Source organism: Osmerus mordax, chromosome 14, assembly GCF_038355195.1.
Source record: "Osmerus mordax isolate fOsmMor3 chromosome 14, fOsmMor3.pri, whole genome shotgun sequence".
Classification (NCBI taxonomy): Eukaryota; Metazoa; Chordata; class Actinopteri; order Osmeriformes; family Osmeridae; genus Osmerus; species Osmerus mordax.
Genome location: NC_090063.1, coordinates 15,884,653 through 15,902,343, shown reverse-complemented (window position 1 = coordinate 15,902,343; position 17,691 = coordinate 15,884,653). Strand labels below are relative to the sequence as shown.

The following is a 17,691-nucleotide window of genomic DNA, read 5'->3' as shown; positions in this document are numbered from 1 at the left end:
CCCTGCAGGAGGTCTGGACGAGTCGGTTCTGCAGGACCTCCCCCCACAGCTCCTGGCGGAGATCCAGTCCACCATGCCCCTGTGCGAGAGGGTCAAGATGAACAAGCGCAAGCGCAGCACCGTCAACGACAAGCCCAAGTACGCCGAGGTCGACTCGGACGACGACAACGACGTGTCCGACTGTGTGACCGAGTGTGAGTACCTCAACGGGAGGGTGCCGTCATGTGACCTGCTGCCGTCATGTGACCTGCCGCCGTCATGTGACCTGCTCGGATGGGTGTTTTGAGATGGTGGCGTGTGATGTGCTTGGCTACATCACTGAGCCGAAACCCCTTCTTCTCTCATGTACAACTAAACGCCTCGTCCCTCCTCTCTTCCCTCCTCTCCTCCCTCCTCTACTCCCTTCTCTCCTCCCTCCTCTCCTCCCCTCCTCTACTCTCTCCTCCCTCCTCTACTCTCTCCTCCCTCCTCTCCTCCCTCCTCTACTCCCTCCTCTCCTCCCTCCTCTCCTCCCTCCTCTACTCTCTCCTCCCTCCTCTCCTCCCTCCTCTCTTCCCTCCTCCTCCCTCCTCTCCTCCCTCCTCTACTCCCTCCTCTCCTCCCTCCTCTCCTCCCTCAGCCGCACGGAAGAAGCAGCGGCGTGAGCGAGACAAGGGGTGGGAGCACGAGGAGCGGGAGAGGAGGGGCTCCGGGGAGCACCGGAAGAGTGGGGGCCACCAGGAGGGCCGGCGGGGCTCGGGCTCCCGTCACCGGGAACGCAGCCCCAACGAGTCGGAGGAGGGCTCCCCGCCGCCGCCCAGCATGAGCGACAGTGAGTCTCCATGTCACATTTGTGGACGGGTGTCCTCTCTCTATCTCTCTCTCTCTCTCTCTCTCTCTCTTACTCTCAACCTCTCTCTCAACCTCTCTCTCTCTCTCTCTCTCTCTCTCTCTCTCAACCTCTCTCTCAACCTCTCTCTCTCTCTCAACCTCTCTCTCAACCTCTCTCTCTTCCTCTCTCTCTGCCACTCTACCTACCTACCTACCCAGACTACAGAAGTTTTTTTAAATAGTCTTAGCTCTGCTCCAACGAAACACCAGAGAGCTGTATGAGGGGGGTTGTTGTCATGACGTTTCTCCGTTCCCCCCAGTTGCCAGAAAGATGAAGAAGAAGGAGAAGCAGAAGAAGAGAAAGGCCTACGAGCCCAAGCTGACGCCAGAGGGTGAGAACGCTGTCCTGCCCGTCTTCCCCATCGCCAGGGTCCCTTAGAGCTGCTCTCACTCAGACTGTGTGTGTGTGTGTGTGTGTGTGTGTGTGTGGCCCTCAACAGAGCTCATGGACTCGTCCACCTTCAAGAGATTCTCAGCCAGCGTGGACAACGTTTTGGAGAATTTGGAAGATGTGGACTTCACGGGTAGCTTTTCTAACCACATCATCTTTATCATCTGATAATGCTGTCTTCCCTCAGGGATCAATACACTTCCATCTATCTGTCCATCCATCTTCTAGCGTTCTATAATCTATCTTTACATCCAATCCCTCCATCTGTATCGATCTTTCCATTCGGTCCATCTACATATCCATCTATAGCTATCTGTTATGTCAGGTTCAGTGGCCCTGGTGTGACTCTGACTCTGCTGTTCTCCTCAGACGACGACGAGATCCCCCAGGAGCTGCTGCTGGGGAAACAACAGCTGTGTGAGCTGGCCAGCGAGTCGGCCAAGATCAAGGCCATGGGCATCACTTACAGGGTGAGCACCGGCCAACGCACTCTGGAGAGAGTGTGTCTGAGAGAGTATGAGAGAGAGAGAAAGAGACTGAGAGAGAGACTGAGAGTGAGTATGTGTGTGTGTGTGAGGGAGAGAGAGAGAGACTGAGAGAGAGTGTGTGTGTGTGTGAGGGAGAGAGAGAGAGACTAAGAGAGAGACTGAGAGAGAGTATGTGTGTGAGAGAGAGACTGAGAGAGACTGAGACAGAGAGAGACAGAGAGACTGAAAGTGAGTGTGTGTGTGTGTGTGAGGGAGAGAGAGAGACTGAGAGAGAGACTGAGAGAGAGTATGTGTGTGTGAGGGAGAGAGAGAGACTGAGAGAGAAACTGAGAGAGAGTATGTGTGTGTGTGTGTGTGAGGGAGAGAGAGAGACTGAGAGTATGTGTGTGTGTGTGAGGGAGACAGAGAGAGACTGAGAGAGAGACTGAGAGAGAGACTGAGAGAGAGACTGAGAGAGACTGAAAGTGAGTATGTGTGTGTATGAGGGAGAAAGAGAGAGTGGAAGAGAGATAAACCGAGGATCTGGGATTTTGAGGGTTACATGCATGAATTCGGGTGATGGACAGTATAGATTGGTTCCATCATACTTTTTGGTAAAAACTCCTTTTGTCCTCTGTCTCGCGGCCAGGTTCCTTCAGATAAGCTGGTCAAGGTGCTGAACATCCTGGAGAAGAACATTCAAGATGGCTCCAAGCTCTCCACGTTTATGAACCACGTAAGTCACATCACTGGTTCATGTAGACCTTCACTGGAGATGTCTGGGGTCGCATTTACCAGAGAACCCTCTTCTCTTCCCTCCTCTCTCTCCCCATTCTTCCTCTTTCCCTCCCTTTCTCTTCTTCTTTTTCCTCTTTCTCTTCCTCTTTTTCCCTCTCCTCCCGCCCTTCCTCTCTTTCTCCCACCCACCCTCCCTCTCCTCTCTCCCTCTCCTCCTCCTCCCTCTCCTACCTCTCCTCACCCCTCTTTCTCCCACCCATCGTCTCTTTCTTCTTCCTCCCCTCTCTCCATCTCCCCTCTTTCTCCCTCCCTCTCCCCCTCTCCCCCCCCCGGCAGGACAATGACGGCGAGGACGAGGAGCGTCTCTGGCGTGACCTCATCATGGAGCGCGTGACCAAGTCTGCGGACGCCTGCCTCACCGCCCTCAACATCATGACGTCGGCGCGGATGCCCAAGGCCGTCTACATCGAGGACGTGATCGAGAGGGTGCTGCAGTACGCCAAGTACCACCTGCAGAACACGCTCTACCCCCAGTACGACCCTGTCTACAGGGTGGACCCCCACGGAGGTACACACACACACACACACACACGCTCTACCCCCAGTACGACCCTGTCTACAGGGTGGACCCCCACGGAGGTACACACACACACGCTCTACCCCCAGTACGACCCTGTCTACAGGGTGGACCCCCACGGAGGTACACACACACACGCTCTACCCCCAGTACGACCCTGTCTACAGGGTGGACCCCCACGGAGGTACACACACACACGCTCTACCCCCAGTACGACCCTGTCTACAGGGTGGACCCCCACGGAGGTACACACACACACGCTCTACCCCCAGTACGACCCTGTCTACAGGGTGGACCCCCACGGAGGTACACACACACACACACACACACACACACGCTCTACCCCCAGTACGACCCTGTCTACAGGGTGGACCCCCACGGAGGTACACACACACACGCTCTACCCCCAGTACGACCCTGTCTACAGGGTGGACCCCCACGGAGGTACACACACACACGCTCTACCCCCAGTACGACCCTGTCTACAGGGTGGACCCCCACGGAGGTACACACACACACGCTCTACCCCCAGTACGACCCTGTCTACAGGGTGGACCCCCACGGAGGTACACACGCACACGCTCTACCCCCAGTACGACCCTGTCTACAGGGTGGACCCCCACGGAGGTACACACACACACACACACACACACACACGCTCTACCCCCAGTACGACCCTGTCTACAGGGTGGACCCCCACGGAGGTACACACACACACGCTCTACCCCCAGTACGACCCTGTCTACAGGGTGGACCCCCACGGAGGTACACACACACACGCTCTACCCCCAGTACGACCCTGTCTACAGGGTGGACCCCCACGGAGGTACACACACACACGCTCTACCCCCAGTACGACCCTGTCTACAGGGTGGACCCCCACGGAGGTACACACACACACGCTCTACCCCCAGTACGACCCTGTCTACAGGGTGGACCCCCACGGAGGTACACACACACACGCTCTACCCCCAGTACGACCCTGTCTACAGGGTGGACCCCAACGGATGTACACACACACACACACACGCATGCACTAGCCCTGCAGAACACGCTCTACCCTCAGTACGACCTTGTACAGGGTGGACCAGTCTGGGTCATTTACATGCTACTCTGCTGTGTAGCTTAACGGATTCTCTCTGACTCTCCCTCCCTCTCTCATCTTCTCTCCCTCCCTTCTCTCACATCCTCCCTCTCTCACCCTCCCTCCTTCCTCCCTCTTCTAGGAGGGCTGCTGAGCTCCAAGGCCAAGAGAGCCAAGTGCTCCAGCCACAAGCAGCGGGTGATCGTCATGCTGTACAACAAGGTGTGCGACGTGGTCAGCAACATCTCCGAGCTGCTGGAGATCCAGCTGCTGACCGACACCACCATCCTGCAGGTGAGACTCTGACCTCTGACCCCTGACCTCCGACCCCTGACCTCCGTTCACACTGTGACCCCCCTGGGTGTGTCTCTCCCTCTGCAGGTCTCCTCCATGGGAATCACCCCGTTCTTTGTGGAGGGTGTCAGTGAACTGCAGCTGTGCGCCATCAAGCTTGTGACGGCGGTAAGAATGTACACATGTGTGTGTTTGTGTGTGTTCTGGTGCTGCAGGTCACTAGGAGTGTGTTTGATTGTTCTGGTTCTGCAGGTCACTAGGAGTGTATTTGTGTGTGTTCTGGTGCTGCAGGTCACTAGGAGTGTGTTTGTGTGTGTGTTCTGCTTCCAGGTCAGTAGCAGTGTGTCTGATGTGGTGCCTCTCTCTCTCTCTCCTCCCTCAGGTGTTCTCTCGCTATGAGAAGCATAGACAGCTGATCCTGGAGGAGATCTTCACCTCCCTAGCCAGGTTGCCCACCAGCAAGCGCAGCCTCAGGAATTTCAGGTACACACACACACACACACACACATGCACCTCCTGTTGAAAACCCTACACCAAAGTTGAGTTCAGCCCCGGAATTACACCCAAGTTCTAAATCCTAATGACGTTCTCATTCTAATTGCTCAAGCATACTCATTTCTAACGTAGTCTTAAAACTTTCTAGTTCTGAGGAAGTTGAACGTTGTCTACATCCTGCTGTGCGCCCCCTTCTCCCCCCAGGCTGAACAGCAGTGATAAGGACGGGGAGCCCATGTTCATCCAGATGGTGACGGCCCTGGTGCTGCAGCTCATCCAGTGTGTGGTGCACCTGCCCAGTGACAGGGACAGCCTGGAGGACGAATACAGCAAGAAGGTACGGAGGGGGGGCACACCAGGGTTCCCCTTCCCCGGGGGGCCCCCGGGCGAGCGAGGCAGAGTGTTGGAACTCCGAGAGAGAGAGAGGGAGGATGGTGTCGCTGGTGACACGCAGGCTCTGTTTTCTCTTCAGGTGGATCAGGACGTCCTCATCACCAACTCCTACGAGACGGCTATGAGGACGGCGCAGAACTTCCTGTCCGTCTTCCTCAAGAAGTAAGACTTCCTGTGCCGGCTGCTTGCTGCGCTGTGTCTCTCTAGATCAGGGGGCTCCAGCCCTCCTGGGTGGTCCTTTTTGGGTAGATTGGGCGAATGCTCGATGATTCTTGTTGAATGCTGTTTGCTCCGTGTGTGAGGGTGCTGGCTCATCTACCCCCCCCCCCCCCCCCCCCTCCGTGTGTGAGGGTGCTGGCTCATCTACCCCCCCCCCCCCCCCCCCTCCGTGTGTGAGGGTGCTGGCTCATCTAACCCCCCCCCCCCCTCCGTGTGTGAGGGTGCTGGCTCATCTACCCCCCCCCCCCGTGTGTGAGGGTGCTGGCTCATCTAACCCCCCCCCCCCTCCGTGTGTGAGGGTGCTGGCTCCACTAACCCCCCCCCCTCCGTGTGTGAGGGTGCTGGCTCATCTAACCCCCCCCCCCTCCGTGTGTGAGGGTGCTGGCTCATCTAACCCCCCCCCCCCCCTCCGTGTGTGAGGGTGCTGGCTCCACTAACCCCCCCCCCCTCCGTGTGTGAGGGTGCTGGCTCCACTAACCCCCCCCCCCCTCCGTGTGTGAGGGTGCTGGCTCCACTAACCCCCCCCCCCCTCCGTGTGTGAGGGTGCTGGCTCCACTAACCCCCCCCCCCTCCGTGTGTGAGGGTGCTGGCTCCACTCCCCCCCCCCCCCCCCCTCCGTGTGTGAGGGTGCTGGCTCATCTAACCCCCCCCCCCCCCCCTCCGTGTGTGAGGGTGCTGGCTCATCTAACCCCCCCCCCTCCGTGTGTGAGGGTGCTGGCTCATCTAACCCCCCCCCCCCTCCGTGTGTGAGGGTGCTGGCTCCACTAACCCCCCCGTTCCTCTGTCTCAGGTGTGGCAGTAAGCAGGGAGAGGAGGACTACCGTCCGCTGTTTGAGAACTTCGTCCAGGACCTGCTGTCGACCGTCAACAAGCCGGAGTGGCCGGCTGCAGAGCTGCTGCTGAGCCTGCTGGGGCGACTGCTGGTGAGTCCAGCTGACCAGCAGTAAACATTTACATTTACATTTATTCATTTAGCAGACGCTTTTATCCAAAGCGACTTCCAAGAGAGAGCTTTACAAAGTGCATAGGTCACTGATCATAACAACAAGATAGCCAAAAAACATCGCGAGTAGCCAAAACATGAAGCACACATTGTGAACAACCAAAGTAAGTGCCAAAGGGAAGAACCATAAGAGCATGTAGTTAAACAAGTCACAACCAAACAACATGAACAGCTATAAGTGCAAGTGTACCTGTGGGAAAAAGCAAGCAACAGTAATAAAACAATATATCACAGCGAGAACCAAAAATTTAAATCAGTTACCACTAACCACAAGAGCAACAAGTCTCTAAGCAAGAGTCATTGTGATCCTTGAGGAAACTAACATCGGGTCAAGCGAACCGTTCCTAAGTACCGTTGTACTCCCGGAACAAGTGCGTCTTGAGCCTTTTCTTGAAGGTGGAGAGACAGTCAGTGTCTCTGATGGAGGTGGGGAGTTGATTCCACCACTGGGGGGCCAGACAGGAGAAGAGCTTGTGTTGGGACCGGGCGGTCTTGAGCGGTGGGACCACCAGGCGGTTGTCTGAAGAAGACCGTAGGTGGCGGGTGGGGGTGTAAGGCTGCAGGAGAGACTTGATGTAGACGGGTGCAGTCCCGTTCACTGCTCAAAACCTACTTAGATACCCTCACCAGCTGACCAGCAGTAAACATACTTAGATACCCTCACCAGCTGACCAGCTGACCAGCAGTAAACATACTTAGATACCCTCACCAGCTGACCAGCTGACCAGCAGTAAACATACTTAGATACCCTCACCAGCTGACCAGCCGTAAACATACTTAGATACCATCACCAGCTGACCAGCCATAAACATACTTAGATACCATCACCAGCTGACCAGCCATAAACATACTTAGATACCATCACCAGCTGACCAGCCATAAACATACTTAGATACCATCACCAGCTGACCAGCCGTAAACATACTTAGATACCATCACCAGCTGACCAGCAGTAAACATACTTAGATACCCTCACCAGCTGACCATCTCACTGTAGAGCTAGTTAGAGACTGGTGAGTCCTCATGTGAACCCTTGTAGGAAAACCAATAACCCCTCCAGACCGCCGTCACCAACCAGCTGTAGAGTAACGTAGAAACACCCCTGTGAGACAAGAGCCGGAAAGAGGAGGAGGAAGCGTCCAGGTGTTGACGGTGTGGACCGCCCCTCTCTCCCAGGTGCACCAGTTCAGTAACAAGCAGACGGAGATGGCTCTGAGGGTGGCCTCGCTGGACTACCTGGGCACCGTGGCGGCCAGGCTACGCAAGGACGCCGTCACCAGCACCATGGACCAGCGCTCCATCGACCGCATACTCAAAGAGGTAACCACGACGACCGGTCGGTCGGTGAACACCGCCTCGGCGTGCTCCCTGTTGATGCCGTCTCTGTGCTCATGCCGTCTCTGTGCTTATGCCGTCTCTGTGCTTATGCCGTCTCTGTGCTCATGCTGTGTCTCTGTGCTCATGCCGTCTCTGTGCTCATGCTGTGTCTCTGTGCTCATGCTGTGTCTCTGTGCTGATGCTGTGTCTCTGTGCTCATGCTGTGTCTCTGTGCTCATGCTGTGTCTCTGTGCTCATGCTGTGTCTCTGTGCTCATGCTGTGTCTCTGTGCTCATGCTGTGTCTCTGTGCTCATGCTGTGTCTCTGTGCTGATGCTGTGTCTCTGTGCTCATGCTGTGTCTCTGTGCTGATGCTGTGTCTCTGTGCTGATGCTGTGTCTCTGTGCTCATGCTGTGTCTCTGTGCTCATGCTGTGTCTCTGTGCTCATGCTGTGTCTCTGTGCTCATGCTGTGTCTCTGTGCTCATGCTGTCTCTGTGCTCATGCTGTGTCTCTGTGCTCATGCTGTGTCTCTGTGCTGATGCTGTGTCTCTGTGCTGATGCTGTGCTCATGCCGTCTCTGTGCTGATGCCGTCTATGTGCTGATGCCGTCTCTGTGCTGATCCTCCTCAGGCCCCTGGGAATGACGAGACGCAGCAGCTGCAGAAGGCCCTGCTGGACTACCTGAACGACAACGCTGAGACAGACCCCTCTCTGGTGGTGAGTGTGTCTGCGTCTGACACACACACAGACAGACAGACTGACCGATAGACAGTCAAACAGACAGACATCCTCGCCCATTCAGTCAAACGCACTCAGGGATTACGTCGAACCGCACCACACGAAATAGCGAGAATGCGGAGTTCGTCTGATCGCCCCCGCCTGTTCCTCCGCCTCGCAGTTCTCCAGGAAGTTCTACATCGCCCAGTGGTTCCGCGACACCACCACGGAGATGGAGAAGGCCATGAAGAGCCAGAACCAGCGCGACGACGACTCGTCCGAGGGCCAGCACCACGCCAAGGACCTGGAGACCACCGGAGAGATCATGCAGAGGGCGGAGGCCCGCAAGAAATACCTCCGCAACATCATCAGGACCGCCCCCTCCCAGTTCAACACTCTGAGGTACCGACCGTTTTCAGTCACTTGACTTGATAGACTTGGTGGTCGATGGTGGTTAAACCGCTGGGGTCCTCTCAGAGTTTGAGTTTCTGAGTCGGGAGTTAAGAAGTGTGTTTCCCTCCACCCAGGATGAATTCTGACACTGTGGACTACGAGGACTCCTGCCTCATAGTCAGATATCTGGCCTCCATGAGGCCGTTTGCGCAGAGCTTTGATATTTATTTAACACAGGTAAGAGCAAGGAAGGTGAAGACACCCCTGTGTCTGTGAAAGTGAATGACGTCTGTGTGTGTGTGGTTTGGAAGTTAAGGTGTGGTGTGTGTGTGTGTGTGTGATATAAAAGTGAAGGACTGGTGTATGTGTGTGCGTGGGGGGAGTTAGGAAAAGATTTGTGTGTGTGTGTGTGGGGTTTGGGAGTAAAAGGTGGGGTGTGATAGTAATAGGAAGGTGTGTGTTGTTTGGTAGTGAAGCGTCTCTCTCTACCCCTCCACAGATCCTGAGAGTGCTGGGGGAGAGTGCCATCGCTGTCCGCACCAAAGCCATGAAGTGTCTGTCGGAGGTGGTGGCTGTGGACCCCAGCATCCTGGCCCGGGTAAGACCACAGCTTCCAGACCAGACCTTCATGAGAGCAGGCTGGGAGAGAGAGGAAGCCCAGCTAGCTCACCATGCAGGCTGAGGCCTTACTGCTGCGGCTTGGGGTCGAATCCTGCTTTGACCCTTTGCTGTATGTCTCTGTCTCTCTCGCTCTGTCTCTCGCTCTGTCTCTCTCTGTGTCTCTCTCTCTTTGTCTCTCGCTCTCTCTCTGACTTTTCTGTCACACTTCACTTACAAACTGTCCCAAAATGCAAAAAAACTAAAACATCAAAAAGAGTAGTAGATATGTGCCACTCGTGAGTGTCCTCCCCTTAAGTGTCCCCCTCTCTCTCTCTTCCTGTGGTCCAGTCGGACATGCAGCGCGGGGTGCACGGGCTTGAGACAGGTGTGTGTGTTAACTCTCTCTCTCCCTGTGGTCCAGTCGGACATGCAGCGCGGGGTGCACGGGCGGCTCATGGATAACTCCACCAGCGTCAGGGAGGCGGCCGTGGAGCTGCTGGGACGATTCGTCCTCAGCCGACCCCAGCTGACGGAGCAGTACTACGACATGCTCATCGAGAGGATCCTGGTAACCACACACACACACACACCTTCACACTCACACACACCTTCTCACACCTTCTCACACACACACCATCACCGCATCCTAGTTCACAAGTCACGACACCCGGCCTTTCATACATGAGTGTTTAGCTGTTGGAAGCTACTAAGTAGGCAATGTTCCCGAAGCATATTAAATAGGATTGAGCCCCTCTCAGTGCTCCCTGGTGGTCTGGGTGAAGGGCAGAGGCCACCAGCCCTCACAGGGCAGTCTGGTGGTCTGGGTGAAGGGCAGAGGCCACCAGCCCTCACAGGGCAGTCTGGTGGTCTGGGTTAAGGGCAGAGGCCACCAGCCCTCACAGGGCAGTCTGGTGGTCTGGGTGAAGGGCAGAGGCCACCAGCCCTCACAGGGCAGTCTGGTGGTCTGGGTGAATCAGAATCAGAAAGGGATTTATTCGCCATGAAAGTTTGCACAGACAAGGAATTTGCTTTGGCAGGAAGGTGCATACAATAAACATATACCTAAAATTTAAATATGTGGACTAACTATACTAAGGGTACATAAACTAGCAGTACTAAGTGGGATAAATATAAGTTGCCGTAAATTACAATATAAAAATACAAAAATACAAATATTACAAAAAATACAAATGTACAAGATACCATGTTGTGGTGCAGTGCAAAAGCAGTGTGTTTTAAGCAATAAGTCATTTGAGTCAGTGTGGTCCCTTGGCCTTGTTGAAGAGGCCAACAGCGGAAGGGAAGAAACTGTTTTTGTGGCGTGAGGTATTGGTCCTGATAGACCGCAGCCTTCTGCCGGAGGGGAGTGACTGAAACAGGGAGTGTCCAGGGTGGGAGGAGTCGGCCACAATCTTCCTCGCTCGCCTCAGGGTCCTCGAGGTGTGCAGGTCCTCGAGGGTAGGCAGATTGCAGCCAATCACCTTCTCAGCAGTACGGATGATACGCTGCAGTCTGCTCTTGTCCTTGGCAGTGGCAGCAGCGTACCAGACGGTGATGGAGGAGGTGAGGATGGACTCAATGATGGCTGAGTAGAAGTGCACCATCATTGTCTTTGGCAGGTTGAACTTCTTCAGCTGCCGAAGGAAGTACATCCTCTGTTGTGCTTTCTTGATGAGGGAGCTGATGTTCAGTTCCCACTTGAGGTCCTGGGAGAGGATAGTGCCCAGGAAGCGGAAGGACTCCACAGTGTTGACTGGGGAGTCACACAGGGTGATGGGGGTGAGTGGGGCTGTGTTCCTCCTGAAGTCCACAACCATCTCCACTGTCTTAAGAGCATTGAGCTCTAAGTTGTTCTGGCTGCACCAGGTCACCAGGTTGGCCGCTTCCCACCTATAATCAGACTCGTCTCCACCAGAGATGAGCCCAATAAGGGTGGTGTCGTCCGCAAACTTCAGGAGTTTGACGGACGGATGACTGGAGGTGCAACTGTTGGTGTACAGGGAGAAGAGTAGAGGAGAAAGGACGCAGCCCTGAGGTGATCCGGTGCTGATGGACCGGGAGTCAGAGACTTGTGTTCCCAGCTTAACGCACTGCTTCCTGTCAGACAGGAAGTCTGTGATCCACCTGCAGGTGGAATCAGGCACGTTCAGCTGGGAGAGCTTGTCCTGAAGCAGGGCGGGGATGATGGTGTTGAAGGCAGAGCTGAAGTCCACAAACAGGATCCTGGCATAGGATGCTGGGGAGTCCAGGTGCTGTAGGGTGAAGTGGAGGGCCATGTTAACTGCATCGTCCACAGACCTGTTGGCTCTGTAGGCAAACTGCAGGGGGTCCAGTAGAGGGTCAGTGATGGATTTAAGGTGTGCCAGCACCAGGCGCTCGAAAGACTTCATTACCACAGAGGTCAGGGCGACGGGTCTGTAGTCATTATGTCCTGTTGGCCTTGGCTTTTTGGGCACAGGGATGATGGTGGAGGACTTGAGACAGGCTGGCACATGGCATGTCTCAAGGGAGGTGTTAAAGATGTGGGTAAACACCGGAGACAGCTGGTCAGCGCAGTGCTTGAGGGTGGCTGGAGAGACAGAGTCCGGCCCAGCTGCTTTGCGGGGGTTCTGCCTCTTGAAAAGTCTGTTAACTTCACCCTCCTGAATGGAGAGAGTCGTCACTGTAGAGGGGGGGAGGTGGGAGGCCTCCTGGGTGGGAAGGGGTAGTTCAAGACTGTCCAATTGTCTTTCAAATCTGCAGTAGAACTCATTCAGGTCGTTGGCCAGGCGGGAGTCGTTAGTGGAGTGGGGGGCTCTGGGCTTGTAGTTGGTAATTTGCCTGAGCCCTCTCCAGACAGAAGCAGAGTCGTTTGCAGAGAATTGGTGTTTTAGCCTCTCTGAGTACAGTCGTTTAGCCTCCCTCACCGCCTTGCTAAACCTGTTCTTTGACTCCTTGAAACTGTCTTTGTCCCCACTCCTAAACGCGGCCTCTTTCTCTGACCTCAACCTTCTGAGTTTAGCTGTAAACCAGGGTTTGTCGTTGTTGTAGCTTACCCTGGTGCGTGTTGGTATACAGCAGTCCTCACAGAAGCTGATGTATGATGTCACAGCCTCTGTGAGCTCATCCAGACTATTGGTAGCAGTCGTGAACATGTCCCAGTCAGTGCAGTCCAAGCACGCCCGCAGATCCTCCATAGCTTCACTGGTCCACTGTTTTGATGTCCTCACAGCAGGCTTACAGCGCTTTAGCTTCTGCCTGTATGCAGGAATCAGGTGGACCATGGCGTGGTCAGAGTGACCCAGTGCTGCTCGGGGGACCGCATGGTATGCTTTGCTGATTGTAGAAGGGCAGAGGCCACCAGCCCTCACAGGGCAGTCTGGTGGTCTGGGTGAAGGGCAGAGGCCACCAGCCCTCACAGGGCAGTCTGGTGGTCTGGGTGAAGGGCAGAGGCCACCAGCCCTCTCAGGGCAGTCTGGTGGTCTGGGTGAAGGGCAGAGGCCACCAGCCCTCACAGGGCAGTCTGGTGGTCTGGGTGAAGGGCAGAGGCCACCAGCCCTCACAGGGCAGTCTGGTGGTCTGGGTGAAGGGCAGAGGCCACCAACCCTCACAGGGCAGTCTGGTGGTCTGGGTGAAGGGCAGAGGCCACCAGCCCTCACAGGGCAGTCTGGTGGTCTGGGTGAAGGGCAGAGGCCACCAGCCCTCTCAGGGCAGTCTGGTGGTCTGGGTGAAGGGCAGAGGCCACCAGCCCTCACAGGGCAGTCTGGTGGTCTGGGTGAAGGGCAGAGGCCACCAGCCCTCACAGGGCAGTCTGGCAGACAACTCTGCCCGAGACATTGGCCACCTTTAGCTGTGAGTTTATAGCAAATGGAGAAGTTCAGCTGAGGTATAAATATAAATACCAGATAAACATTTGTCTCCACACTCCTCCTAGGGAGCTGACAGTAAACTGCAAGCCCTGTTTATTTTAAGTTCATACTTCGAGTCATTGTTTCCTTCCTACAACATGAGAATAAATGTAGTCTCACTGCAGGCCAGACGATGTTTGATATATGTTTGTGTGGCGTCACATATCGAATGCCTTTTCAGAAGTGGATAATTAGTTGTCAAATATGGATCTAGCTTTACCTGGGTAATGATTGTTGTTGTAAGAAGTGGTCAGTGGCCCCTCCTTCCCTGAACCTGTTCCCCCCCCCCCCTCGTCTCCCCCCCCCCCTCCAGGACACGGGCATCAGTGTGAGGAAGCGTGTGATCAAGATCCTGCGGGACATCTGTCTGGAGCAGCCCACCTTCAACAAAGTCACCGAGATGTGTGTGAAGATGATCAGGAGGGTCAACGACGAAGAGGGCATCAAGGTGTGTGTGTATACTAGTACATTTACATTACCTTTGGTCATTTAGCAGATGCTCTTATCCAGAGCGACTTACAGTAAGTACAGGGACATTCCCCCGAGGCAAGTAGGGTGAAGTGCCTTGCCCAAGGACACAACGTCAGTTGGCATGACCAGGAATCGAACCGGCAACCTTCGGATTACTAGCCCGATTCCCTCACCGCTCAGCCACCTGACTTCCCCTCAGTACCTCCAAAGTCTGTATGCGTGTGTGTACAAGTACCACCTATCTGTAGAAGTGTGTGTTTATGATGTACCAATCCCATCCTTTACTCCAGAAACTGGTCAACGAGACTTTCCAGAAGCTGTGGTTCACACCAACGCCCAATCACGACAAAGACGCCATGACCAGGAAGATCCTCAACATCACAGACGTGGTGAGTGTCTGGGCTTGGGAGCGTTGAGCCGTCCTCAGGGGGAAACGGCGAGCTAGACGCAGCCTGGAACGCTGTTTCTGGTTCTTCTCTGAACCCTCTCCTGTCCTGGTTTCTCCTTCAGGTGTCTGCATGCAAAGAGACCGGCTACGACTGGTTTGAGCAGCTACTTCAGAACGTGAGTATCTGTGGGCGTCTGGAGTATATAATATATTATATAACTTGGTGACTGTGACCTGGTTGACTTAGTGAATGTGACTGTGACTTGGGGACTGTCTGACTGCTTGGGACCAGTATGAGTCATGACTTGAGACCTGCAGATCTAGGACGTGACTTGGTGTATATATATGAGTCATGACTTGAGACCTCTCACGGCCTCCCTCCTCTCACGGCCTCCCTCCTCCCTGCAGCTGCTGAGGTCGGAGGAGGACGCCTCGTACAAGCCGGCCAGGAAGGCCTGCGTCCAGCTGGTGGACAACCTGGTGGAGCACATCCTGAAACACGAGGAGTCCCTCACAGGTACCCACACTGACCCTGACCACACTGACCACACTGACCACACTGACCACCCTGACCACCCTGACCACACTGACCACCCTGACCACACTGACCACACTGACCACACTGACCACACTGACCACCCTGACCACACTGACCACACTGACCACACTGACCACACTGACCACCCTGACCCTGACCACACTGACCACACTGACCACCCTGACCCTGACCACACTGACCACTGTGACCCTAACCACCCTGACCCTTACCATCCTCAGCCGAACCACCCTGACCCTAACCATGTTTTGTTCATAAGTTGTAAATGTGTGTGTGTGTGTGTGTGTTGCAGATGGGGTCAACTCAAACCGGCTGGTGGCCTGCATCACCACTCTCTACCTGTTCAGTAAGATCAGACCCCAGCTGATGGTCAAACACGCCATGACCATGCAGCCCTACCTCACCACCAAGTGCAACGTACGTAACACAGAACATGGACCTCCGTTTGTCCTCATGTTTTCATCCCTGCAGTCGATTCAAACTTCTGTGTGCTTGTGGAGCACCAGGTAGTAGAGTTAGGATGGCTGGAGACACCAGGTAGTGGAGTTAGGATGGCTGGAGACACCAGGTAGTGGAGTTAGGATGGCTGGAGACACCAGGTAGTAGAGTTAGGATGGCTGGAGACACCAGGTAGTGGAGTTAGGATGGCTGGAGACACCAGGTAGTGGAGTTAGGATGGCTGGAGACACCAGGTAGTAGAGTTAGGATGGCTGGAGACACCAGGTAGTGGAGTTAGGATGGCTGGAGACACCAGGTAGTGGAGTTAGGATGGCTGGAGACACCAGGTAGTGGAGTTAGGATGGCTGGAGAGAAGAAAAGCACTTGTTCATATAAAGAGCTCTAGGGCCATCTAGTGGCTGCTCACTGGAAATACACGTGCACAACTATTACTGGCTAAAATTCAACTAGTTCATTTTGATTTTAATATATTTTAATAATCATATTTACCTGTGAAATAAATAGGAATTTTAAAATGAATTATTTTATTATATTCCTAATGTAATATTTAGGAATATTAATGTGTGTGCGTTGTGTGGTGTGTGTTTTCAGACCCAGAGTGACTTCATGGTGATCTGTAATGTGGCTAAGATCCTGGAGCTGGTGGTTCCTCTGATGGAGCACCCCAGCGAGACCTTCCTCACCACCATAGAAGAAGACCTCATGAAGCTCATCATCAAATACGGCATGACGGTTAGTGTCTCTCCATCTGGCCCTGTCCTCCACTCTCTCTCCACTCTCCTTCCCTCTCTGCCTGACTGGCTCGATCTCTCTCACCCGCTCCTTTCCTCTATCTTAGGAAAGCGTATTCTCTCTTTCTCGCTCACTCTCTCTCTCTCGCTCTCTCTCTTGCCCGTCTCTCGCTCTCCCTCTCTCTCTCCCCTCTCTCTCTCGCTTTCTCTCTCTCTCTCTCTCTCTCTCTCTCTCTCTCTCTCTCTCTCTCTCTCTCTCTCTCTCTCTCTCTCTCTCTCTCTCTCTCTCTACAGGAAGGAAACAGAGGATTCAGAAGATTGAAGCCAACATGATTCAGTAACAGCCTCCATGTGTTTCCTCAGGTTGTCCAGCACTGTGTGAGCTGTCTGGGAGCTGTGGTGAACAAGGTCACTCACAACCACAAGTTTGTGTGGGCTTGTTTCAACAGATACTACGGTAAGACAGGGAGGAGCCCTCTCTTCAGGGTTCTGTTGCTATGGGGATAAGTCGCCGCTAGCTTTAACCTCCATGTTCTGCATGACTCGACATGAACTGCTGGTATATGTGAAGTCATGAAAGTCAGGTTGTGGTCTGGTGTGGATGTAACATGGTGTTGTGTGTGTGTGTGTGGCGTGGTCTGGTGTGGATGTAACATGGTGTTGTGTGTGTGTGTGTGGCGTGGTCTGGTGTGAATGTAACATGGTGTTGTGTGTGTGTCGTGGCTGTAACATGGTGTTGTGTGTGTGTCGTGGCTGTAACATGGTGTTGTGTGTGTGTGTCGTGGCTGTAACATGGTGTTGTGTGTGTGTGTGTCGTGGTGTGGCAGGCGCCCTGACCAAGCTGAAGACACAGCACCAGGAGGACTCCAGCAACATGGCCCTGTCCGCCAACAAGCCCGCGTTGCTGCGCTCGCTGTTCACCGTGGGGGCTCTCTGTCGACACTTTGACTTCGACCAGGAGGACTTCAAAGGGGCCAACAAGGTGAGGAGGAAACCGTTCTGGGAGTGAGGGTTGTGTTTGAGACGTTGTGTTTGAGGCGTTGTGTTTGAGGCGTTGTGTTTGAGACGTTGTGTTTGAGGCGTTGTGTTTGAGGCGTTGTGTTTGAGACGTTGTGTTTGAGGCGTTGTGTTTGAGGCGTTGTGTTTGAGACGTTGTGTTTGAGGCGTTGTGTTTGAGACGTTGTGTTTGAGGCCTTGTGTTTGAGACGTTGTGTTTGAGGCGTTGTGTTTGAGACGTTGTGTTTGAGGCGTTGTGTTTGAGACGTTGTGTTTGAGGCGTTGTGTTTGAGACGTTGTGTTTGAGGCGTTGTGTTTTAGAAGCGATAACGGAACGGTTTGTAAACGAGCGCTTCCTCGACAGGTGGTCATAAAGGACAAGGTGTTGGAGCTTCTGTTGTACTTCACCAAGCATGAAGATGAGGAGGTCCAGACCAAGGCTATCATCGGGCTGGGTGAGTCAGCGTCACCCTGGGTTACCGTCACCCTGGGTCACCACACCCCAGAGTATCTCGCTGATGAAGAGCCTCGGAGTCGTGAATGAGTTCCTCTGCTTCTGCTGATGTTCCTTCTCTCTCCTCTCTTCCCCCCCCCCCCCCCCCCCCTCTCCCTTCACCCCCTCTCCTCATTCTCTCTCACTCTCT

General features: G+C 54.4%; 1 protein-coding gene across 1 annotated transcript in view; it reads left to right on the top strand.

The window, feature by feature from the left end:
* Positions 1 to 17,691, top strand: part of LOC136956132 (nipped-B-like protein B) — a 32,933-nt gene that overhangs the window by 9,417 nt on the left and 5,825 nt on the right. Inside the window, exons 11-38 of the mRNA XM_067249970.1 lie at positions 9 to 194; positions 620 to 811; positions 1,131 to 1,202; positions 1,311 to 1,394; positions 1,631 to 1,731; positions 2,378 to 2,464; positions 2,803 to 3,034; positions 4,270 to 4,421; positions 4,509 to 4,589; positions 4,804 to 4,904; positions 5,121 to 5,253; positions 5,389 to 5,471; positions 6,319 to 6,451; positions 7,708 to 7,851; positions 8,480 to 8,566; positions 8,748 to 8,968; positions 9,094 to 9,196; positions 9,459 to 9,557; positions 9,981 to 10,127; positions 13,760 to 13,894; positions 14,208 to 14,306; positions 14,428 to 14,481; positions 14,714 to 14,822; positions 15,154 to 15,278; positions 15,912 to 16,052; positions 16,415 to 16,508; positions 16,879 to 17,033; positions 17,412 to 17,502. Of these exons, the coding sequence (XP_067106071.1) occupies positions 9 to 194; positions 620 to 811; positions 1,131 to 1,202; positions 1,311 to 1,394; positions 1,631 to 1,731; positions 2,378 to 2,464; positions 2,803 to 3,034; positions 4,270 to 4,421; positions 4,509 to 4,589; positions 4,804 to 4,904; positions 5,121 to 5,253; positions 5,389 to 5,471; positions 6,319 to 6,451; positions 7,708 to 7,851; positions 8,480 to 8,566; positions 8,748 to 8,968; positions 9,094 to 9,196; positions 9,459 to 9,557; positions 9,981 to 10,127; positions 13,760 to 13,894; positions 14,208 to 14,306; positions 14,428 to 14,481; positions 14,714 to 14,822; positions 15,154 to 15,278; positions 15,912 to 16,052; positions 16,415 to 16,508; positions 16,879 to 17,033; positions 17,412 to 17,502 (3,441 nt within the window). The remainder of the gene's footprint in view (positions 1 to 8; positions 195 to 619; positions 812 to 1,130; positions 1,203 to 1,310; positions 1,395 to 1,630; positions 1,732 to 2,377; positions 2,465 to 2,802; positions 3,035 to 4,269; positions 4,422 to 4,508; positions 4,590 to 4,803; positions 4,905 to 5,120; positions 5,254 to 5,388; positions 5,472 to 6,318; positions 6,452 to 7,707; positions 7,852 to 8,479; positions 8,567 to 8,747; positions 8,969 to 9,093; positions 9,197 to 9,458; positions 9,558 to 9,980; positions 10,128 to 13,759; positions 13,895 to 14,207; positions 14,307 to 14,427; positions 14,482 to 14,713; positions 14,823 to 15,153; positions 15,279 to 15,911; positions 16,053 to 16,414; positions 16,509 to 16,878; positions 17,034 to 17,411; positions 17,503 to 17,691) is intronic.